This window comes from Scophthalmus maximus, chromosome 14 (assembly GCF_022379125.1).
Source record: "Scophthalmus maximus strain ysfricsl-2021 chromosome 14, ASM2237912v1, whole genome shotgun sequence".
Lineage (NCBI taxonomy): Eukaryota > Metazoa > Chordata > Actinopteri > Pleuronectiformes > Scophthalmidae > Scophthalmus > Scophthalmus maximus.
The window spans coordinates 12,034,153-12,058,503 of record NC_061528.1 but is presented as its reverse complement, the minus strand read 5'-3'; the positions used below and the strand labels follow the sequence as shown (position 1 = coordinate 12,058,503).

Sequence of the window (24,351 nt, the reverse complement as noted above, 5' to 3'; positions counted from 1 at the left end):
AATGAGGCACATCTTGCATTTTTCGGTTCCTGAGAAGAATTTGCTGTTAATCACTACTGGCTCCTGGGCCAAGCCTACACCTCTTGGATTTAAAAAACCCCATATTATTTTCCAATTTTTTGTTTGATGTCTACAAGGCCTGTAGAATACTGTAAACCTAGTCTTATAATCTACTGGAGTTTTAAACTGTTTAAATATTTCAAAAGTTGTTTTAGTTTTCATCCCATGATTGTTGCGTGTTTATGAGTGTAGTATTGACGCAGTGGTAGTTAGTAGTCTGCATTTGTGAACTGCAGGCAAGAATAAATATTGAGTTTTCTCAGGCAATTAAGTCAATTTCTAACTATCTTGAGCTTCAGATAAAAGTTTCTCACCCCTCGTGTCCTCCTGGACTGATTTGCAGCAGGGCCCCTTTTTTTGTGTCACTTAACTCGCGGGAGTGCGCAAAATTAGCCTGCGCGCTCACGTATACGCGCCCCCGATGGAAAGTGAAGCACGTGACGCTTCTGGTCGAATCACAGTTTAAATTTCAGCGCGCGCTCCTGATCCTAACGCGAAGAGCCGGAGGAGCTGACAAGCCGCTTCGCCGTTAACCGTCGCGCTCTACAGCTGTAACTAATCCCCGGAAAACAGCACAATGTCCGAGGAAAAGCCAAAGGTCGGTGCCGAGTTTCTTCTGAGGGAAACGAAGTTTCTGTGTCTGTCGGTCGACGCCAGCGGCGGGTTAACGTTAGCAACAGTCTGCTAAGCTAGTGCGCTCCCAAGCTACAGACGCCGCATTTGAGCGGGTAGATGGAGAAAACAAAGGTCCACCAGTTTGCGGATATTTTGGATTTTAAGCGCACAATCTTGGCGTCGGCCGTTTTCCTCCAGCCACGACCCCCGCCGCCGCCACACGTGTGTCGTTTACCATTGCATTGAGCGACCGTGGCCAATGTCGGCGTCAGAGATCGCCGGTGAAATGAATGATTTGTGCCTCTCCTCTTGGTTTTGCGCCATTGTGGCTTTCTGCGCCAGTTGGAGCGACGGACTAGCATGCTAATGCTAACTACCGGAAGAAGTGTGTCGCTTTACGTGTGCGCCGTTCCGGATGGTGAATCCCTGTGGTAAATGTAGCAGCCCGGAGTTAGCTCGGCGTGTCGTGGTTTGGTGACATGTCCCGGACACCGGTCGGTTGTCCGGTTGTTGTTGTTGTTGTTGTTGTCGTCGTCGTCGTCGTCGTCGTCGTTGTTGTTGTTGTTGTTGTCGTGGTGGTGGTGCTGACCGCGGTTTTGGTTGCAGGAAGGAGTGAAGACGGAGAACGACCACATCAACCTCAAGGTGGCTGGTCAGGACGGGTCGGTGGTTCAGTTCAAGATCAAGAGGCACACTCCGCTCAGCAAACTCATGAAGGCGTACTGCGAACGACAGGTGAGTGACGAGCTGCGGCCCCGCGTCACGACCGGCGGCCGAGGGACAGTAACGCTCACTGCCTTGCTCGTGTCTCCTGCAGGGACTGTCGATTCGTCAGATACGCTTTAGGTTCGACGGACAGCCCATCAATGAAACGGACACACCTGCACAGGTTGGTGGAACGACTCGGCGCACGTCATTGTCTTGCAGAGTTTCTTTCCAGTTTGCCCAGTCGTCATCGTTGTGGTTCTCCTCATGTCACTGGTCAGCCAGTGGGCGGTTCTACGGCCAAATACAGGTGGACAGCTGTGATCTGACTGGTGACCTGTTGGTTTACAACTACTCCGGCTGTAAACGGAGAACTCATTCATCCCGTATTAAAATGGAACCCCCACCGGATTTAGACAAACCCTGAATAAACCAAGGCACTCGGTCTATTCCTGCTCACTAATGAACAGATGAATGGATGTTCAGGGTATAATTCAGTCCGTATTAGTGCAGTGTCTAACTAATACTGCTTATATGGTCCAGATTAAATTACCCTCAGTTTGAGGCAATAACGGCAATTTAATGTTGCTAGTTGACCGTGTCACCTTTACAGGGGTAATAATAATAATAATAATAAAACACCTGTCCCATGTACCCATTCACACCGGGACACTGCAGTTGTCCTCCTTTGTTTGACCCTTCTGGCCTTTTTCTTTCATGCTTCCCTGATCAATATTTATCAGCAACGACCAACCAAATGTTTGGGCTTTCCAGATACAACTGAATAACTGAACTGAAACCCTTGGACCCCTTCAATGTTTGCACACTTTATAGTGTTGTGGATGTAATTTTAATTTTAATAATTGTGATGACACAGGGTTGACTGGCAAAATGGCTAATCTGCAACACAATGAAATGTTTTTGTTTTATTTCTGGTGCAATTAACCAATTTAAAAAACAAAACCTTATTTGTTGAGGATAAATATAATGAATTATGAAAATGTACAGTAAAATAAATGTGTTTTTGAATAACTGATGTGTACATTGCTTTGTTCTCTCAGCTGGAGATGGAGGACGAAGACACTATTGATGTATTTCAACAACAGACAGGAGGCGGCTGTTCTTAAGTGTGATGTGGACTCTTGGAAGAACATCCACGCCAATTTTTTTCATGTATTTGTTTATTTTTTGTTTTTAATTTTCTTTTTCTTTTTTCCCACTGTTCTTTGCTAAATGTCAGGCTGTTCACAACATTAGGACTTTTTTCATTGGAAGCCAAATCATGACTTTAAGGTGTTTTATTCAGGAAATTGGTGATTACAAATTGTCTCCAACATCTCAAATCTGATATGGCGTGTAATGAAAAAAAACCTGTGTTCTTCTGATGTTAAGATGACATGACATCCTGCATGTCACAAATCAACCAAAATCTTCATATCTTTTCTTGTACACATTCAAATTCAGGATGGGCTCATTTTTAATTAATATTCTTGATGAAAACTGCTGCATTGGAGCCATGGGTTCATGTCTCCATAGATGGGAACGTCTTTATGACTTATTTCTAATGTAATTAACTTTTAGTAGGTTTTTTTTTGTTTTTTTTTTAGAAACAAAATGATTTCATGTATCATGCCCATTTACCTTCTACATTTTTTCCTGATAAGAAAAAAAAAATGCTTGTACCGAGAAAGATCCACATGGATGGTTTACCTCAATGCTGTCACACTCTACACAGATTTAACTGAATGCTAATCAAAGTACGGTTATGTTTCTGGACCAAAAATGCAAAGTAAGTAATGCTTTCATGAAAGGGTTTAGTTAACAAAGGATGTAGATGCAAAGGGTTTCTGTCGCTCTGCAACAGTGGTCTTCTCCCACCTTTTCAGGACCTCTAGAATATACCGTGAACATGTCCCCTTTAGCTCTCCATCTAAGGTTATATATTTCAGTGTATAAATATTGAGTCGTTCCTCTAAAATCTATCCATATTATCAACAGGTTAGTTTGTTGGACTCGTGGGTTGGTAGAAATCCTGTTTTTGTAAGAATATCCACTTCCATTTTAAATCTTTTTGTTTTCGTTTTAGATTTGCAGGGTGACCGTGGCAGATACTTTACTTTTTTTTTTCTTTGATTTGTACATTACTTGTTGTCCCTATACTGTATACAATAAATATAGTTTGATACTCAGCTTCTTGAAGTATTGGCTTCCATTTCTGTGGATCAGCTTTAAAATGATTATTGCAGTTATGCCGCACTACGCAAAGCAAATTTAAGACATTCACATCTTGGATGGAAATGACGGTGCATCTGTTAAAAGTCCTCGGAGAGAGGGAGCGCTGCTGCCTGAGTGTTGGAAAAAGTCTCTTATCCTGAGTTGTGGTTTAATCTGTGGTAACTATCAAGTAACTAGATGAAATAAATATTCTGGCCGCCACGTTATGTTATTGTGGAAACTTGAGTGTCATTGTTTCCATATGTGAAGCTCTGGAACTGGTGAATTTATCTTTATACGTGTCCTGCAGCATGGTGGATTTGGATCCTTTTAAAAAAAAAAAAAAAGGCTTCTTAAATCCAATTTTGAAAATAAAAGACTTAGTATAGAATAGTTTTAAATTGTCATAAATTCAGATTGCCATGGTCTTAACTTTTTTCAGGCATGTCACCACCAAAGGTCAATTTCTCTTCTCTGCCTGACATGGGTAAGTCCTTTTTTTCGTTGGTCTGCTTCTGGTTGAGTTTGTATTAAACTAATGCCTTTCTAGTCTGCCTGCAAGCTAGTTTATGAACGTGGGGAAATGCCACGTGAATGATAAGAGGCTTGAGAATTATGTGTATTTGTTGTCTATTCCCATTACATGTTTTAGTCTTCAATTTAATCTAAAGTGCGTGGGCAATACACTTCACACACATCGGAGGGCGTCGTTGCTCTGCATGTCCGCTTTGCTTGAATCCCTGAATTCCCCGCCCCATGAATCACAACACAAAGACACATTTGTTGTCCCACTCCAGAATTGTGAAGGCCATAACTTCACGAGCCTCCTCTTATTTTAGGAGAACTCCAATTCACAGATGTTACCAAAGCGAGTGGCCAAATGAACTCTGTGACGTTTCCTCACACAGTGGTCTGATTGTGCTGCCTTTTATTTTTGGCATCAGCTTTGCATTTTATATGTCCTTATGGAGCCACTCGTATTTCCCCCAGACCTCTCAGAGATGCAGCTGCAAGGTGCCCGCTCCCCTCCACCCATACATCTCAAACACCGTCTGGTTTTTTAATGCACACCTGGAAGAATACATGTTGTGTTTGGTGGAATGCAGCTCACTTAAAGCAAAGCTGCTGCGTTGTGCTGATTCAATTCATATTTCAGTGAGGAGTTTATCGGTCAGATTCAAAGATACTAATAAAAAATGCTGGAAGAAAAAATCAAACTGAGCTGAGGAGTAGAGAGCAGGCTGCACTCACCAACAGGCAAGATTCAACTCATCCCTGCTTTTTATCCTGGCTGTGTCACCATCATCTGTGCCAGCGATGCCCGTAAGGCAGCACAATAGTTTTTTCACTGCAGTTAGTAAAGAGACACTTTGTGTTATTGTTGCTTTATAACTCATTCATGTCATGTGTCGTGCTGCTCCGCCGTGCAGCGTACAGTAGGGACAATGTGTTCGTTATTGTGACAAGATAATGGATGGATTGAATCCAAATGATTAACACAGGCCTCGATAAGTATGTCATAGACATCACAGCATGAAAATATCAAATCTCTTGGTGAAATAAACTCCACTGGCCGAAGTTTCACTGTGAGGCAGTCCTTTTTAGGTAACAGCTCACTAGCAGTTATAACTTAATAATGTGTGTTACTAATACACAGTTTAAACACACAAACACACTCTCTCATACAGCATGAACTATACTTCTACACACACACGCATCCCACGCACACACTGCTGGCACAGGTCATTTGACATAGTACCGGAGGAGGCGGGGGAATCGAACCACATAATTTGTGTTAGATCCGATCATGTAGCATTTCTATTTTAATTGCTAATGTGTGATTTCATCATCATTCTCAATTACGTCCATGTCATGTGACCCAACTGACTCCAAAACATACCAGATATAATGGCTACACAGGACAAATCTAACTGGACACATCTTTTTTTATTTTAGTGCTTCTTCTATTTTATGTTACTATTCTTATGGAAAAACTTCCATGTCACAAATAGGACACACTTCTTTTTATGTGACCCACTGACTCCAAATCATACCAGATATTATTCCTATACACTGGACAAACAGGACACGTGTCTTTATTGGATTTGAGTGTTTTTTCAATTTCATATGAATATTTCTTTAAAATCAAGACTCAGCGGTTAGTTAATAATAGTTTCCATGTAATGTATATATGTTATATATCCTGGAGCAAGACACGTATCTCCGGATTCAAAGGTGACCTTGTTAAGGTCACTCTGATGTCACAAAATATGTTTTTGGCCGTAAAGCTATTACATTACATTACATTCATTTAGCAGACGCTTTTGTCCAAAGCGACTTGAAATAAGTGCATTCAACCATGAAGATATTATTCAAAAGTGCAACAATCAAAAACTACATAACAATTCATCAAATAGGAAAAAAACGTTATGCGTTATGCTTTTATAATCACTTTTAGTGCACTGTGACTGTATAAGACAAAATGTGGCTGTAATTGGTAACAAAGTTATACGTGTCCCGTGATAAAAAAAGGAGAAATGTGAAAACAAAAAAGTGTGGCCACATTGTGCCCCTACATCATGATGAGCGTGGCCCTCATCTGTCCTTGTTATAGCATATGAAATGTTGGATCTATATTTGTTTGAGTTGGGCTAAATTCTGCTCTTGAAACTCTTTGCAGCCATAGTCAAACATGTGATGTGACCAACACAGGGGGGGAGGGGTCCACGTAACGATCGTATGAGGTCAAGTCAGCTGTGTTTCGCATCCTCGATGTGTCCAGCCAGCGAACCTCTGATGTGACACCCTCCCCTACTGGGTCCGCCCGGCATCATGAATGAAACCAGTGTGCATCTGGAGAGCCTCTGGATCGTCTCCAGAGCTCTGCATGCTGACGTCACCCCGCTGTGTGTAATGTGGTCTCCACCCTGTCAGCAGATCAGGTTTCATACTAACGCATGTACAAGATCTTTCAACAGGGATAAACATGTCAGACTGTGCCATAAAAAGGGGATTGTCAAGTTTTTTTTAGTTTTTTTAATAACAGTAAACAAAGATAGTGAAGGTGCTGTGGAGTTTTGGGGGATTTTGGATAATTGTCTTATATTGATTACTCATTTAGGAATTCTTCAGCAGAGACCTGTAGATTTGGCCCAAGGATACTTGCCTGTGGAGAGATTGTTGAGACGAGAGCAGGAGACAGGGAAAGTGGAACAAATGACACCTTCCATTCTATTATTATATTCGATTCAATAAAAATCTCCTCCTCATTTTGCCAGAGATCCACTGACAGCGTCTCTCTGCGAAGAAAAGTTTTCAGTGAAAAAGTGCAGGATAGTAATACAATATACAACAAACTAATACAATAACAATCTTGCTCAGTTCAGTTCATTTCAAATGAACGCAATTCAATTCAATTCAACGTATTGTTGGAGCAAATGTACGCAGCGGCTTCACATCCAGATTAACAGAAACACACAAAAGACATGAGAAATCATATCTACACTCTTGGGGGGGAAGTCTAAACTTTCTTAATAACATCTTCTTTTCATGTGCTAGTTTTCAAACATGCTTTATTTCAGGACACAACTAATGTTCATGTGTGTGATGTTTTAAACGGAGTGTAACTTATTCACAAGTGTAGTTTGTGAATGCACTTAACTATACATTTTCACTCCTCAGACGCAGGTATCCGAGACACACGAGGTCCAGGGTCTCGACGCTGTGCGTGCTATCTCACTGTCGCTTCTCACTGGCCTCTCATTCACAAAGGACACGCAAGTAGTCAGTGTTGTCAGTCGCACTTGAGCTTTTTCCCGCTGCGGAGAGTCAAAATGTTATCTGGGGGAAGGGGAAAAGTGGAAATGGAAAGATCGACTGCATGCAGTCATTTTAGCGTGTAAATCGGGAGCTCAATAAATCGTGACTAACTGCAGTTGTTGTGCTTTGACTGGAGTTCCTGGTCGGAGACGAAGGCACTGGGTCCGAATCGGCCCCTTGAACTGCCCTGGTGGAAAAGGGGTAATGGTGGTGCGGTGGGCACTGTTGCCTCACAGGCAAGAAGGTTCTCGGTTCGAATCCTGGTGTGACCAGGATACGAACTGAGAACCTTCCACAGTCCAAAGACACGCAGATAGGGGGTTAGTAGTTTAATGGGAGGCTCGTGACCAAGAGTGTGAATAGTTGTCTGTCTCTGTATGATGATGGTGATGATGATTGGCCTGGCTGACCTCAAAATGTGACGTGTGCTGATTGACCCAAACCGTACAGTGTTCCAAAGTGTTGCTAAGGGTTTAAGATATCAAGTCATCTTGTTTTTTTTTACCGTATAATGAGATATATTTGTGAGATGCATTTTCCCTCCACATTTTGGGGCATATACAGTTCAATATGATATATTTTTATACTTTTTGGTAAATGTTCTGAGCAGGATATTGTCTTGTCCATCATCTAGTGGCACGGATATGACCACACAATCAACAAATCAACACATTAGATGCAACAAATTGATCAAACCTATAATCACCAATCAACAGAGAGAGAAACACAAGGGAGGCAATAAATGAATTCACCTATATCAGAGCCCCTGTAATCACCCCTCGGCCACCTGAGGGGCTTGGCCCTGCTGGGGGGAGGCTCCTGAGGGCCCTCCCCCACTCGGGGGGCACCAGAGGGGGACCGGCCCTCCTCGGGGGGCTCCTGAGGGGCCCGCCCTGCTCAGGGGGCACCTGAGGGGGACCGGCCCTGCTCGGGGGGCTCCTGAGGGGGACCGGCCCTGCTCGGGGGGCTCCTGAGGGGCCCGCCCTGCTCGGGGGGGCTCCTGAGGGGGACCGGCCCTGCTCGGGGGGCTCCTGAGGGGCCCGCCCTGCTCAGGGGGCACCTGAGGGGGACGGGCCCCACTCGGGGGGCTCCTGAGGGGGGCCGGCCCCGCTCGGGGGGCTCCTGAGGGGCCCGCCCTGCTCGGGGGGCTCCTGAGGGGGGCCGGCCCTGCTCGGGGGGCTCCTGAGGGGGACTCTGGAGTTTGTTTTTACTGTCACAAAAGGACTCAAAGTACCACAATGCAACACAGAAAGGAAAAAACCCTCATCATCTCCCCTAGCTACGAGCTTGGGGAGCTACGCCCCGAGAAGAAGTGGGAGGCTTGTCCCCTGAAAGGACTCATTGTGGGGAGGGATGAGAGAGAGTGTGTGTGTGTGTGTGTGTGAGAGGACCCCCTCCTCCCTCCACTAGCCGGTCAGCAGCGGAGGGATCAGGAGAGCCAGCTCCGCTCGCTCGCGGCAGACGGAGGTGCGGAGAGGGGGAGAGGGGTCGACTGCGCTACGCGTGAATCATGCTCGTCGTCATTACTACGGACTGGGAGTGGAGGCGAGATTGTGCAAGATGCGGATAACAGCGGACTAAATAAAAACGAAAAAGGAGGTCTCCGAGTCTCCCAGCTCTGTGCCGTGAACATGTCCTCACCGGGGGCTCTGCCGCTGCGACGTCCCTCCTCACATGTGCCTCATGTTGGACCAGTGACCGGAGCCTTGTGAGGGGCCACTGCAACGAGCCCGGCGGATCTTCCCCCCTCGTTTTTTTCTTTTTTACATTTTTCATTTCACCGTGCGGAGAATCTTTTTTTTGTTGTTCTTCCTCGAGTGGACGTGGAGGACTGAAGAGGAAGAAGAAGAAGAAGAAGAAGAAGAAGTTGTACTTGTTGGTCCGACAGGAAACATGGGGAACGCAGGGAGCATGGAGCAGCACCCTGACTTCAGGGGCCACAACATGCCCCTGAAGCTGCCCATGCCCGAACCGGGGGAGCTGGAGGAGAGGTTCGCGATCGTCCTGGTAAGAGAGAGAGAGAGAGAGAAGGAGAGAGAGAGAGAGGGAAGAGAAGTCTTTTCTTTCTCTTTGTTCCCCCCGTGCTCCGGTGTCCCGGGACGGGGCAGCTGTGTGGAGGTCGGTCCCCTGCCTGTCCCGCACCCTGGTCCTTCCTTTGTTGTGGGTTTCGGTGGAAAGGAAGAAGAAGAAAAAAAGAAAGAAAGAAAGAAGAAAAGTTCATTGTTTGTGTCACAGGTTGCACGAGATCTGTTTCTCTGACGACACGTGTGAGTGTTCGATCCCAACAACCTTGTCTTCTCCTTGGCGCACGAATGCGTTTCTCATTGTAAAAGTCAGGATAAAAGAGAACCTAAAGTCACCCGGCATCCCTTTCTCCTTGTATTGCCACACCACGTTGAGCCAAGTTGAACCCTGGTGCTTCTGTAGATGTCCAAGTACAGTCGCCGGAGACACCTGCAGTCATAACCTGGCAAATTATTAGTTTTTATGGCAGCCCTGCTTTTATTATTTTCTCTCTCGTCCTCTTCTTCCAGTTTTATGGGCCCAGGCACTGAGGCTCTAAGTGCCCAGCGTGCCAGGTCCCCCTCAAACATCTGTCACTTCATAAAGTATCAGCAGCATCTGTCAGCAATCATGTTACCTGGGCGGGAGGGGAACTCCGAACGTTGTCCAAAGATCCTCCTGACTTTTTAAGTGCAGGTCCATTGTAAAGTGTAGACACGAGTGCAGAACCGCCTGCTTGTCTGAATGACTGGTCACATGCACACAGAAACTCCCAACAACACTTTTGTTGACTTCTGTTGGTGTGGGATAGTAAAGTGGTACTAGAACGTGGGTCCTGAAGAGTTTTCCATCGTATGTGCCATAAAACATTATTATATAGGTCATCGTTACGATGAGTTACATATCACTTTGAGCTGATCAGGATTTTTCCAGGACAGACATCCCCAGTCAGTGAATAAAGGACGGCACGGACGGAGTTCAGGTGAACTTTGAGAGCTGGCAAAATGTGGGTCAAACGTGATTGTCGCCCGGCCCACTGCTCTTTGGATTTATTTTGGTTGTTGTTGTTGTTGTTGTTGTTGTTGTTGGTGTCACCATGTCACAGATCTTTCAGCCCCGTGAGCCCATTACCACAAGCTGATCAAGTTTATGTGGAAGTCAAACCACTGTGTGTCACGTTGTGTTGGGGTTGGATTGGTGCTTGTCACACGCTGATGAATCTCGTTCTGCGCCGGAGGCCGAAAGGCTCCGTGTGGAGGGCTTGACGTCACGCCGCCGAGGGATTTGGGGCCTTCTGCTTAATCACGTCTACTGTGAGAATCACCTACATGTGCTGCCTGCGACTTCTGAGCGTCAAAGAAGGATTGTCCCTCCCCACGCACAGAACTGTGCGGTAAACGTCACCAGAAATAGATTAGGACTCACGAGTTTGGTTTTACAAAAATAACCCTTAATGTGCTTTCCAGAATGAAAAACAAAACAAAAACAAATCTACCTGTCTAACTCGAGGATTTCCGTGGGCTGGCTGTCAGAAAAGCTGATCCTCGTAGCGCGTCGGGATCTCCCCCGCTCCCTCCCTTCCTCCTCCCTGCTGCCAGCGTGATGCCTCAGCTCTTGGCGGGATGGAAGCCCTCCAGCATTAGAAGAATTTAGTGCCATAATCACAGCGTTTAGTGTTATTTACTACCATTTAAACCCCTAACGTGTCTCAGCCGTGTGCTCGATGGCAGCCGGCGCTGCTGATTGCCAGAGCGAGTGGCGTTGTGTGACTCTGATGACCTCACTTCAGTTTTAAAGGCCGATGATGAGGATGATAGGCTATCCCAACATCTCAGGACTGATGAATCTGGGTTTTAATTGCACTTGGCTGCCTGTCAACGATGCTTTCACCTACTCGCGAATCATTTCTGATATTGTCAGCCAACGATAAGCTTTACTCTGTCACATTTACTCCCTCCGTGCTCTGATAGAGGCCGTGATCAACAGGAAAGCCCCTTGATCACAGTAGGAGACCGTTTGGATTAAAGGCTTGTGCTGTGTGCAACCACACTGGAGCACTCACTCGCCACTTCAAAACCCTGGAATTTCTTCTTCAGGGACATGCCGTATCTGGATTTGCGTCCTCACATACAGTGTCTCCTTTCAAACACTGCCTCATGAGTTTCATCATCTGAGCCGAACACACGTGTGACTAATTCCTGCGGTGCGAGGAGAACATTGATCCTCAGATGTATAAGTTATTTGATTCCTAGACCTACAAATAATATTCCCCTACAGTGCGACCACTAGAAGATAATGCGCCCTGATACTTCCTGGCTTGTTTTCAATCATCTGGGCCGATAATCCTGTAAGTTATTACTGTGAGTTTTGGTACTAATACTGAAACAATGCCCTTTTCCTTTCCTCCCTCACCAAAGAGTGAAGAGTTGAAGAATGTTTTTCTTCAAACCTGGGTATCTGGTTGACAAAGTTTCCCAGTGCATCAGTGTTAAAATTTTGTTAACACAAGCAGCCATACTAGATCTTTGCATGAATAAAATACAGTCTATATAATGTATTACCAGAATAATGTCTGATCTGATTTGATAGGACTCACACCCTGACCAACCTTTGACCGATCTGACCATGAATGACTGTAGCACCCCTTTCTGGAAACCCTCAGGCTCCCCTTCCAGCTTAGTTGTCATTTTGCGCAAAAAAGAAAAGCAGCCAGTGGAGTCTCTGTCTCATGAATCCCTGGAGCTAGCGGCTGATCTTGGAAATAGACTCAGGCTAATTGTAATGCAGGGCCCGCGCCGTGATAAGAGTGGCTAATTCACATGTGACCTTGGCTGTGAAGTGAGGTGGAGATTAAACCCAAACATTCATTGTTTAAAGTACTGAAAGGGGGAGATTTCTCTACAGACATAAACAGGAATGCATTCACTTTTTAGTTTTTGTTTTCAGTAAGCAATTTGCATGCGTGTCGAAGGCTTTCTCTTTGCCTTGGATGTTTTCTTATGAATGTTACTGTTACTTTTTGTTCTCCCGCACGGCATCATGGGTAGGAAGGCTCATCAGCATTGACTGTATGGATGTAATCACCAGGCCCAGAAAGTCAATCTAACGTGTAAGTGCCTGAAACATATTGTCCTGAGGAGGTTATGGTCTCAATCTCAAAAGTTCAGTTTTCTTCAATACAGCATGATGTTTGTTTTGTAAATTATGATCTAATTTGGAGTCAAATGGACGATAAAGCACCGTATGCATTGGGGTGCGGAAATGGCGTGATTGACGGCCAATATCGTCCAATGGGTGCATGTTGCAGGTGTAGGTGGACTTGCAGTTGACGAGCTCGCGGTCAGGCCCACCCCTCGCTCCTCCAAACATAGTTACGTCTGGTTCCAAAAAACCCAACATGGCGCTGGTCAGAATGCTCAACTGAAGGGTGTAAAGCAGCAGCTCACAAACCAATGGGGGAGGTCACGGTGGGCGGCAACTTGCTCAGCATCTACCCTTGGAAGCCTCCTTGTGAGCCTGCTTCTCTGTCGTGGCTGCACATAGTTTTGTAGACATACTGTAAGTCTACAAGTAGGCGATAGGCTGCACATCAAGATGAGCCAGTACTAGGAGAACCCTCTTCATGTTTACTCTGCAGGACACAGCGCTGTCGTCCCAATGAGTCTACTTAAGGGATTTTCATATCAACATCCTGGCAGATCAATTTACTCTGCACTTATTGTCTAATCAATCCAACGGTGTCATTCAGGCAACCATTAGAGGGTATTAGCAAAGCTTGAATATGGCGTTTTTTGTCTAAAACAACATGCTCACCGAAGGCACGTGGAATAACCTTGATAAATCTCTGGGAGTCACATGTACAGAATTGAGCCGGTCTGGATGCAGCACGCTGGACCACAGGGAAATGACTCGGTGTAACAGGAATGCGGCTCAGGCCTCTTGCCCGCTCCTCTGCCTCAGCTTAACCCACAGATCTGACATCAAATTAAACTGCACCCCACGTCCAGGGACACCATCCACCTCAATCTCGTCACCGTAGCGTTTGCTGAATGCCGTCGCTGCTGTCATGGAAGCGAGAGACGTTTACAGCCATTACTTGTTGAAAGGCCATATGGGGGCTGTAGGCTTAACTGTTGTTGGAGCTGCTCGTCTCCATAGTCTGCCCAGATTACATCTAAGCTGCTTTGTTTAAGGGCTGCCGAAGTGCCACAAGCTGCTGTTATTTGTGCGGCGAGGGACTGCATCTGAAATCTACTCCCCGGATTAATCACATGAGTAGCCTTCACGTTCAGCCGAGCTCCAATTTGTCACTTTGGCAGGTCCGAGGGAGCTGTAACTTGCAGGAGAGTTCAACCTGAAACCTTCAGACAAATTCAAACAAACTTTACAGAGTTTTAGAAGTTGCATTTAAAGCTACGTTATTAATTGTTTCAATCTCGTTTCCATTAGTAGGCAGCTGTAATTCTATATTTTCAAATCTGAATAAGGGGCAGAAATACAAAGAGTTACAGATGCTTGCAGATAGGCCAGAGGAGCCACTTTATGAATTATATTATATGGCCACCGAGTCTCACCCCAGTTGATTCTATGGAATATTTTTTGTCTAAGAATTCTTTCATCGCTCCAGTTGAGTTCAGAGACAGTGAAAAGAAAAAATGGACATATCAAATTGAGTCAATTAGTGGTTGTACATGAATACATTAAGTTCATTCTAAACTAAACTACTAAATTGACATGCTTTCTGTTAGCATGTCATCTACTTGTGTGAAGACAGTGACCCCTCCACTCCTACATGGGACCCAGGAAGTGACTAAGCTTGCCCTCCTTGTTTTTTTTCTCTCAAATCGACTCTTCTTCATCAAAAAGCAGAACAATGCGTATTGTGCGAGGGGCAGAGGGCGAACAGTGGCTGAATCCCGTGCAGCGGGCCTGGGGAACAGAACTGCTCTTTATTCTGTGGAGAGCCCAAGACGGAGCCTGGCACCGGACCCAGACCCGGCAGGCTGCGAGAGACCACCACACACACACTCAAATATCTGTGTGTGTGTGTGTGTGTGTGTGTGTGTGTGTTGGAGCCCCAGGATGCTTACCAACCAATTAGCTGTAACAGAGCTGAGCATGAAATGCTCAGGGAGCGATGAGATCCGGCCGCCAGTGTTGCTGGCCTTTGCAGGCTCCCAGAGGGGATGTGAGGTGCTGCAGTGTTTAGCCCTAATATGCTGCTCAAAACCCCGAAGCGGAGCCCGGAGGCGTCCTGCCTGGCCGGCAGAGGGTCGGCCGATTGTGTAGGAGCAGGTCTCTTGACTGTGTGCAGGCACCGCTGAGTCGGAACCACCGGGGCTTCAATCATTATTGTAGTTCTCAGTTCAGTTTTGACATCCGCACATTCGGGGGTGGTGTGATTTTCTCTGCACTGCAGCTTGGGTGGCAGAATTTGCTTGGATTACTGTCCAAACACAACTTTATTGATATAAAAACATTTCTTTTCAGAGGGTTTTACAGCAGCATCACATCTGGCTATGCCAGTGCCCGACCCCTGTTTGGGATTACGTCTCAGGAGTCTGATGTAAGCTCTTGAAACCTTACTGTTGCTTCTCACATATGACGAACGCGGCAGGAGATTGTCCGAGTCAGACCAGTCACATCAACAGTAAAAATTTCTGGATCACTCTGTGGTGCCTGGGTAGAGCATTCAGGAGGCAGGACATGGTGGTAAATCAGCTGCGGAAAGCAGTGTTTTTGTTTACAGTCATCAAAAATACTTTCCAGAAATGTTCCTGCTGTGTTCTCACATGGGCTCACTCTACCAGGGGGTTGGCAGGAAAAGTTCTGGAAAATGTCCAGAGCACCATTTGCAGAGATTTGCGTTCTCACATACACACATTCAGAAAAGTCGCCGGACTTAAGTGCATGTCTGAGAGCAGCTATAGTGACCTTATGTCTCAGTTGCAGGATAAGGAGTGAAACGTTTCGGTTGACATTGTTAAAAAGTTTACACAACGTCGGCTATCAAGGGTTTTTAAGGAAAGAGAAACTTTCTGAACTCCAGTTGGTGAGTTTGGGCTTGGCCCTTGAATTTCTCTCCGCTGTAGGTCTTCCTGTGTGAGGAGCAGGTGCATGTTGTGAAGGAGCTTGAAAAAGGACCAGCGTGGTCCTTTCATGCCGGGCTGGGTCAGTTGCCAGTGTTGTCCCACAGAACCGGTCCCGGGGCCCCACAATAGAACAGGAGAGTCACAGCTCTGTGGAGAAGTACATTTTGGTGTGGAGGATCTGTCCAGGATCCAAAGTGGCAGCTGCGCTGTTTATAAGTGAAGTTGCATGCAGCTGAAGTGCCACACAAGAGTGGCTGTTTTGTTGTTTACGCTCCCAGTGTCGAGCTCTATCGGAAAACCCCATGTCCAGAGAAGCCTTCAGATATCTATGTCATTTTGACAAATAGGTGGTGTTGTGACTCCGGGGTCAGCTTTATCTCGTGACATTGGTGCTGTTGTCTTTCTCTTCTAGAGGCCTTGAGCCTTTCTGTGTACGTTAACAGCTTGATTTTTAGGGCTGGTTTGCAGAATCATCGTCACCACCATCATCGTGGTTTCATCTACTAACTTATTTAGCTTCTGAGAACTGAATAATGTGAATCTGTGTGACTCGTCTGAAGGCGGGGACTCGCGGTCGATCAGCTGACGTTCTGGAGTTGTTGGTACACGTTGTCCGTCTTTGGACTTCTTACAACCTCATTCAGTGTCATTCATGCTTGACTGTTGAAAAGGCTCAGCACTTCACTGTAACACAGTCGCATTTATTTTCCAGCTTCTCTCTTCCTGAATGTTTTTCATTGACATACATGCAGTTTTTTTTTTGAAGCTACCAGAGACAAAAAGGTTTTGTTGGGTAGCATCTTGCCGGAATCAACATCTGCAGAGCAGAATGGGGAGGTCCTGTTGCATTTGAATGTACTTCATTGCTCTTTGCCAGAGTTTGATATAGGCCCCATCACAGCAACAGACAATGGCACAGTCTGTTGCCTCTGACTTTCTTGGACGCGGAAGATGTGCCTCTCACCCCTGACCTCCCACATGAAAGCGGAGCAGAGTGGGACCAGCCACAGTCTCATTGCTCGGGGTTTAGACGAGGCCAAAACACAAACTAAATATTCCTAAAAATGAGCTTATTGCCTAGAGAGATTTAAGGAGCAAGTGCCCTGTTGTTCTAGACTCACTTTCTTTTAACTACAATGAAAGTTTCAGCCAATAGATTGGCTCAAAGCAGCAGGTAATTTTCAATGAGCCTGTAATAACTGGCTCAAGATGAATAGACGGATCAGTTAGTGGGCGAATAGGTTCAATGAGACACACTCGTGTTCAGATGATTCAGCAGATTTGATCCAAAGTGCTCAGTAGGTCCACACTGTATCTACTGTATGTGCAGTGTGCTCTGCTTCTCTTCTGCCTGGCCTTCAGGATTGCTCCTTCCTGCTGTTTTCTTTTCTTTTTTTTCTTTTTTTCGTTGGCTGAGATGTGATCAGTGACTTTGTTTATTCATGTTTTATCAAGTTTTATCAAGTTCCCAATCCGCCTTTCTTCACTGGACGACGCAAAAGCACGTCAATGTTCATAGGGCATCAACCGTCTCATTTGAAGAAGTGACCGTGCAGCTCTCTGTGATGAATTCTTCTGTGTTTGAGGGATGTTGTTTTTGGATGTGAGGAAAATCACTTTTGTTGAGAGTTTACCACAGAGTTTTTATCGTTACTCATCCAAAACTATCCCAGAAGTGCAGATAAAGCGTGGAATAAACATAGCCTCTCATGACAGCTCAGAGTCATCAAAGTGTTAAAGCCTCTAGCTATAACATGCAATAGTACAATGATAACTTAATCTCCAAATATCAGGGCAGGCTTTGCTTGGTTTTATGATGAGATATGGTTTCTCATATCACTAAAAACAAAGAGAAGGCTCAAAACTTTCAGCGCACACGCAGATTTTTAATGTGGAAATTTGACCTTTTGTAAATGGAACAAATATAAACTGCTGGGTCACAACTTTGCAGATGGGAGTGTGGTTGTTTTTGTATTAAACAGCGGGTACATTAAAAGCTCTGCAGGGTTACACTTAGCTTCATTGTAAAATTTGTCAGCTTTCTCTTTTTGTGAGAAATTTCCTCCACACCACACCGCCTCCTACTGAAACGAGGTTTATTCGTATAGAAACTTTTCCCGGAGCTGTTTTCTCCAAACGTTATGCGATTCGACTCAACATATGATTTAATTCCATAACTCCCTGCATTTACACGACCAAGAGCTGTTGTTTTCGTTGTAGATAAACAACTTTCTCTGATTCATATTCTTTGTAACGCGGAGCTGGGACAAGAACACGGACTCCACCTCTGTCCAGACTCTTTCACAACCTTGCAACATCTGGCCTGGCTGGGACTCCTCTGTTTTTTTGGACGACGTCCCGCTGCTCCAAACAATCTCCATGATGTTTCCGGCATTTGGATGGTGTCCAGCATGAGAGACATTCTGCGTCGCGCTAAAGTGATTCTACCCACAACACAAACATTGCACTCACCTTTAAACGTGCCCTCAACACAGCCCGCTAAGTGTTAGGGATTTTTTAAAAACCTTCTCTGAACAATATTATTGAACAAAATACAGAGAAGCTTGGCACCCTCACTCAGATTTTCACAGTGGGAGTTAAATTTGATTCCTCCCACTTGCAGCTGCTGCATTATGTAAATGCATGTTGATTGGACTGTGTCATTAATCATATACAGTATGGTATAGGGCCCGGCGCTGTGGAGTGCTTCAGAAAGTGGTTTGACAACAGTGGCGATGAGGTGAAGTAAAAGACACCAGTAAAATGACATAATTCAACCAACAGGATCTGGTACGGACGAACGAGTAAGTACTGGTGCATGTGAGGTTTGTTGCAGTGGCACAGGCGGCGTGTTTAAGTACTGTATCTGAGATTATCATCGCCGCTGAGGTAAATGAAAGGAATTCCGTTGGAATGTGCCTGTGAGAGGGGGCTAAGAAATTAGAGGCCAGACTCAAACATTTGAACTCACCATTTGGTCAAGGGGCATTCCAGTGAGCAGCTCCGCAAACATAAACACCACTGTCTTGATGGAGCAGGCTGCTGCGCAGGGGCAGGGGGTCCTGGGGGATTACAGAGCTAATCTGAGGACAGACGGGGGGACACCTGTGCCCCCAGAGAATGCCGAGGATTACGGATCCACGCCGCGCTAATGAGAAGGGGGGCTGCACAGTTTGGATAGCACATACCTCCGGCCTGTCTCACTCCTTATCGCTCACTCCCTCCACTATGGATTTTGACTCTTATAGGTCCGAGTGAGCAGTCTGGCTCCTCCACTCCGCTGCTGGGTAAACCAGAAGAGAAGTCTCTGCAACATTACGATTATTTGTAGATGTGCAGTCTGTCACGTATTTGTGCATGTGAGGAGGTGAGAACCGCCTGAGGCACTAACCTCATTATATCAGTCGGAAATGCCTTAAAAGCATAAAACACCCCCGGTGACTGATCAAGCGAAGCATTGAGAGAGAGAACAGCGCAGCATCCAGTCATTTCTGGAGGATTGAGCAATTTGCAAATATTTGTTAAGACTAGTTGCGAATAACTAACGGAGTCACAGGTTTTTTGTCTTGTTGGGGCATGCGGTGTGGCGTCTGATGATGGTTTCAAAAAGACGGAGAGACATTTCATTAATGGTAATAAATTAGAGGAACGTTAGAACATTGCTTTGAATGCTACAAATGGCTTTTGTATATAACGGAGAAATCATTTTTTTGATGATTTGGATCAGGTAATGCTGCATCTGCTGGCACGGATCAGGAACCCTGGAGTCCGTCATGATGGGTGATGCATTAGCAGAAGTAATGGGAGAGCGTGGGTGTGTCTTAGACGTATTGCAGCCCGAGTCCCCAAGGATGAATCAGCCCCTGCTCTGAAAGATATCCGACAGGAGGCTGTGTCCGTCTCTTGTCCTTGCTGCTGTGTCTAAGTACATCACAGGAGGTGGATGTCAGTCTACTGATTTCAAGAACTTTTGTTTTTTCTCAACATTGTTTAACCGCTTTTCAGCTTTGTCTGACGAATCTGCTTTTAAAAAACACATCACGTCCATTTCCAAGTTTTTGTCCAAAGCACATTTTTTTCCACTTTGCCCCCAGTTGTGTAAGTGTGAAATGTAGTTATTTCCAGGGGATTACAGAGCAGTCAAGTCAGAGGCTGTTGTACCAGATCAATTCCTCTTGCACTACTTTGTGTCATGAATCAATGGTCATGAATTTGAATGTAATTAATACAAATGACTCATCACAGTTACCACAAAGGTCTGGAATTATTAACATATATCTTTTGCATTGCTTTTGTACATTTGTCGTGCTGTGAGACGCGCACCGAAGTCCGGACATTTTCTTGAACTTTTCTGGAGGGGCTGTATGTAAGAACGCAAATGTTGCTCAAAGACATTTTCCAGAACTTTTCCTGAAATGTGCGCTCATGTGAAGAAAAGTGGCTATATTGATAACTGTAAACAGAAACACTGCTATGGAATGTGAACTGTTGGAGTGAACACGTCTGACCCTGACAATCTCCTGCTGCGTTCATTATATGTGAAAGGCAAACTCCGGAAAATGTCTGGAAAATTACATCCAGGGATTTTTCTGAGTTTGCCTTTCATGTCTGGAAACCAGTATACTGTAGGCCGGACGAACAGCGAAGAAAAGCAAAATGTTATGGAAATTTTGTGCGGTTTGAGTGTTGAAATTAGTCGGCACGGGTGATGGTCTTTTCTTTGAATGGACTCGAGATCATCTCGGAGAATGACGGACCTCTCTACCACCACACACCGTGGTCTGTTTGCACACCTCGACTTGGAAAAAATTCCTTCTCAAACTCGTCCCCATTCGACTGGACAGCTTCTTAGTTTTTGTCAACACAGTCCACGTCTTTCCTCAGCAATAGCGGGCTCTTCATGTGGGCTGTGTGTTTGCTTTCCTGGTCAGCTGTGCCGCGAAGGCCGAGTCACCTCAGACCTCCTGGAAGGTGGTGGGTGGCTGGTGGGCTTCGGGCCAGCTGTCTATTTATACTCCTTTTTATGACTCAAGCTGCCTAATGAGAGGATACATGGACACTAATAGACCATATTTATGAACCCTGAGAGCTGATGGGAGCTCAACACGGGCATAAATTGCCATTAGTTGCAGTGGTTTAAGTTGAGCCACTGGTTGTCATAGTTACGCAAGGCCTGGTGCAATATGGCATACCTCAGCTGCACCATGGTGCCATGAGACGTGATCACGGGCCTTTCCACTGCAGCCTCTTAGCAGAGGGAAACCACTCTGACTTTTAATTTCACGGTGTGTCCATCACTAGCTGTGGTTGTTTTTTCAGTGTTTATCTCTACTCCAAGATGTTTATTGGATCATTGTCGGCTGTATTTAGGTGTACTGTATGCAGCAGTTTGTGTTTCAGGCTCGATGCTTCATGGTCTTGAACCCGAAATACAAAAATATTGCATGGATCCAAATCCAATGAGGGGTACTTTATTGAGTGTTTCATTGTGTTTTGACCTTGCTGCCAGTGATCATAACGGATGAAATGCCCTCTTGTTTTTCTTATTCATAAAACCCATAAGGCCCTGAGCTCGCTCTTTCTCTCTCACACGAACGCACGCACACACACACACACACACACACACACTCGAACAGCCAGAGGTTAGTGTATTATCCATATATCGCACTTTTATCAACACTAAGGGAACAACCGTACTGTCAACAAACCAACCCACAGTCAAGTTTTAGGCACTTTAACTCTCCTCACTGTAAGTAAACCTAACCAGCATTTATTCAACACAACAAAATATAATCTCCTGATGCATCGAATTGTAGTCAGTAATTAATAACAAGATAATTGTGAAAATGCATTGCAGTATAGTAGATTTCAAGGATATGTCCAGCTTTAAAATGGCACGCTGTACAACTCCAAATGTTTCTGAAGGGATTCATTTAACTCTCAGCGCAGATGTGGGACAGCTGCTTCGGAGCAGGAAGTGAGGCTGGAGACGTTGAAGCGTTTAAAAACCCCACATTTCACAGGATCACGCTCCCTCGATATTTGTTTCTCCGTTGCACAATTGTCCTCTTGATATTTGTTGCCACAGATTCATTATTCCCATGTATGATGCCACTGCAAGTTTATGATCGGATTATTGAAGCTTGTAATATGGATTCATCGCCATGGAACGCACTTTTGAATTCTGCCGTTTTATCTGTAGGGTGCAAACCCCTCCGCTCAGCTGATATGGTGAGGGCAGACAGCCGAGTTATCACGTTGCTTGTCTCTCCGGCGCGTTGCACAAAGTGTGGCAGCACACGTTTTAAGTGTCAGTACATTTGTCACCACTTTATCATATTTTTTTCCGATATCAGATCCGGTGTTTGGGGCTTGTGTCAGAGTGATGCCGGCACTCTGTATTGGATCAGTGCATTGTTGTCCTCCTTACACTGTCGCAGTGACACTCATTTCAGCAGGATTTACTAATGAGTCAAATTTAGATGCGTGTGTATCCATGAGGGTGGTCTTTCGTCGGGTGTTGCCCTACCCTCAACAGTTCCCCATTAAAAACACAGATGCACACAGGCAAATTCACGCACGCACGCACACGCACGCACACACACACACACACACACACACACACACACAAACATGCGCCAATCGTGCGGTCTTAGACATGGGGTAACTTGACCCCAGAGAGCCGAGTGCCTGTCACAGCTCATTAGCATCGGGATGAAATGAAGGCTGGTAGAAGTGTTTCTTTGCTTTAGTTGGAGTCTCACCAAGCAGGAAGCCCACAGCTCAGTGCACCGGCAGCGACTCAGCAAACCACCCAGTCACCCAGACCGGCTGCTGGAGCACAGCACCTATATATATATATATATATATATATATATATATATATATATATATATATATATATATATATATATATATATATGAACCACCTACGTCACTACACAAACCTATTTCTATCTAAACCAACGGTCTTCCACCCTCTTTTAATTTGAGCTCGCCATCAGCCAAGAATGTAAGAGTGTAGTGTGTTCAAATGGCGAAACCCGCTGGTTGTTTCCTTTCATTTCATGTAACGGTCTACTCAGGTATCAAATTGTATTTTAATGTGTTTAGGGGAAAGGAAAGTGGGTATTAACTCTGCTCATCTGGTGAGCAGCCAAACTGAGTCAATAGAGCCGTCCCGACTCCCCGTGCCCTGCAGTCAGCACAGCAGCAATCAGCCCGGCCGGCAGCGTCTGCTGAATACTGATCGCCCCTGTAGAGGAGACAACAACCTGTGATTATAGCAGAGGAAATGTTACTTTTTTTTGCTTGGAATTGATATTTGGTGTGTTCGTATATATACAGATGCCACGAAGGAGGATTGTACTCTTATCGGGGTTTCAGTCCACTTTGCACGTTTATTGGCACTCCAAGTGAATCAATTGAGCCTGGTCAATATCTGTTTAGAAAAGCAGACAGGGTTAACTATTTGTGAGGTGCGTAACATAATATAATGAACACAATGAAATTATCAGCCAGCTTTAAAGTGAACACGCTGTTTAACGTGCCCTTGTATGTCTACAGCCTCTACCGCTCTTCCTCCCTCTGAATTGAATTTCTCCTACCAGTGCACTCTTTCTATGTTAAAGTGGATGGGATCAGACCACTCAATCAGTGTCCGACTCGACCCTGCGATGACTCGATCATGGAAACAGGGCCCCCCCCCCCCCGTGAGCTCTGCTGGAAAATCCAGCGCATGAAAAAAGTGGAGGCTGAGCACAGAACGCACACACTGATAGATGATCCAGCCCATGAAACGAGCAGTGGGGGAGAAGAACCCCAATCTGAGCGGTGCCCCCCCCCCCCCCCCCCCCATTTTTTCCCTTACCAGTGGAAAATATTCTCACAAAGCCATTTGTCACATCTTTTCTGACTGAAAGCTGCAGATGGAGGATGCAAATGAAACACTATGAACAACTGCTATTCGTAGCTTCTTTTGTTGTTTCGCGTCAGTCTCTGATCGATGTGCTTGCCCCGCCTGTTGAACCAATCTCCAGCTGGGTCACACTTTTTGTTGTTGTTGTGTGTGTGGACAAATCTGCACCACCCACATACTGTACGTGGCATACGATTAAGTGTCGGTTAATTGTCTCTAGCTTTTCTAATGCACATGAGGGCGTGGCGAATCGAATCTAAGACGACTGCAGAGGTGTTCCAACATGAAGCAGATGTTGATGAAGGAAAGCAGGATGAATGGAGGAGTTGTGTAACAGTTTTTGGACGACTGGGGATTAGTCATATACGATTTGTCCTGAACAACACTTAATTTCTCAAGTCTAATGTTTTGCAATTGGGAAGGAAAAAAAGGAAAAAAGTTCTCCGATTCAAAGCAGTATCTAGAAAACAGCTGAGATAGTTTCATTGTAATAAGGGAGTGACCTGCTTTCCTCGCTGCGGTCCTCTGCAGCATTTCACATGGCAGATATTTTGGGATCGTTCTCATTAGTGGCTTTTGTGTCTGCCACAAGTCGTGGCAACTGTTTTGTAGGCTGGATGCTTTAACCTGGAAGGGCAGGGGAAAAAAAAAAAATCTTGTTAGGACAAGCAAATGAAGATTTTTGATTTGGAATCTCAGTTCCCAAGGTGCATCTGAGCAAGACACTCGAAAGGTTTCCAGGGTCTGACTCTGCAGAGGAGCCGTTTGCGCGAGCATGGTAGATGAGTGAGGGTTAAACTTGAGCGGGTGTCATTGCTGAAGTAGTCTTAAAATAAATTGGTGACAGTCTTGACTTTCTTTATCACATAATCGCAGATTGCTGTGCAGTGAACAGGGGTTGTGGTGCAAAATCCTCACCACATT

General features: G+C 45.3%; 2 protein-coding genes across 7 annotated transcripts in view; both read left to right on the top strand.

Annotated features, from left to right (window-relative positions):
• The first annotated feature begins 503 nt into the window (after positions 1 to 503).
• On the top strand, positions 504 to 3,570 carry sumo3b (small ubiquitin like modifier 3b). 2 transcript variants are annotated; one of them, XM_035651620.2, is made up of 4 exons: positions 504 to 658; positions 1,282 to 1,410; positions 1,493 to 1,564; positions 2,442 to 3,570. In XM_035651620.2, the coding sequence occupies exons 1-4, from the start codon at positions 638 to 640 to the stop codon at positions 2,505 to 2,507; spliced, it is 288 nt and encodes a 95-aa protein (XP_035507513.1). In that variant the 5' UTR covers positions 504 to 637; the 3' UTR covers positions 2,508 to 3,570. The 2 variants fall into 2 exon arrangements, with proteins under 2 accessions (XP_035507513.1, XP_035507514.1); XM_035651621.2 differs by lacking the exon at positions 504 to 658 and adding an exon at positions 926 to 1,169.
• A 5,170-nt stretch (positions 3,571 to 8,740) lies between these two features.
• Positions 8,741 to 24,351, top strand: part of fmnl2a (formin-like 2a) — a 47,920-nt gene continuing 32,309 nt past the window's right edge. For all 5 annotated transcript variants that reach the window (XM_035603922.2, XM_035603926.2, XM_035603923.2 and 2 more), the window contains exon 1: positions 8,741 to 9,420. In XM_035603922.2, coding sequence (XP_035459815.2) covers positions 9,307 to 9,420 — 114 coding nt within the window. In that variant the 5' untranslated portion in view covers positions 8,741 to 9,306. The remainder of the gene's footprint in view (positions 9,421 to 24,351) is intronic.

What these genes read in the sequence shown, in the direction of transcription:
- sumo3b (XM_035651620.2), top strand. Translation starts at nt 638, where the DNA reads ATGTCCGAGGAAAAGCCAAAG. An exon ending in TGTCCGAGGAAAAGCCAAAG is followed by an intron (nt 659 to 1,281) that starts GTCGGTGCCGAG and finishes TTTTGGTTGCAG; the next exon opens with GAAGGAGTGAAGACGGAGAA. An exon ending in AAACGGACACACCTGCACAG is followed by an intron (nt 1,565 to 2,441) that starts GTTGGTGGAACG and finishes TTGTTCTCTCAG; the next exon opens with CTGGAGATGGAGGACGAAGA.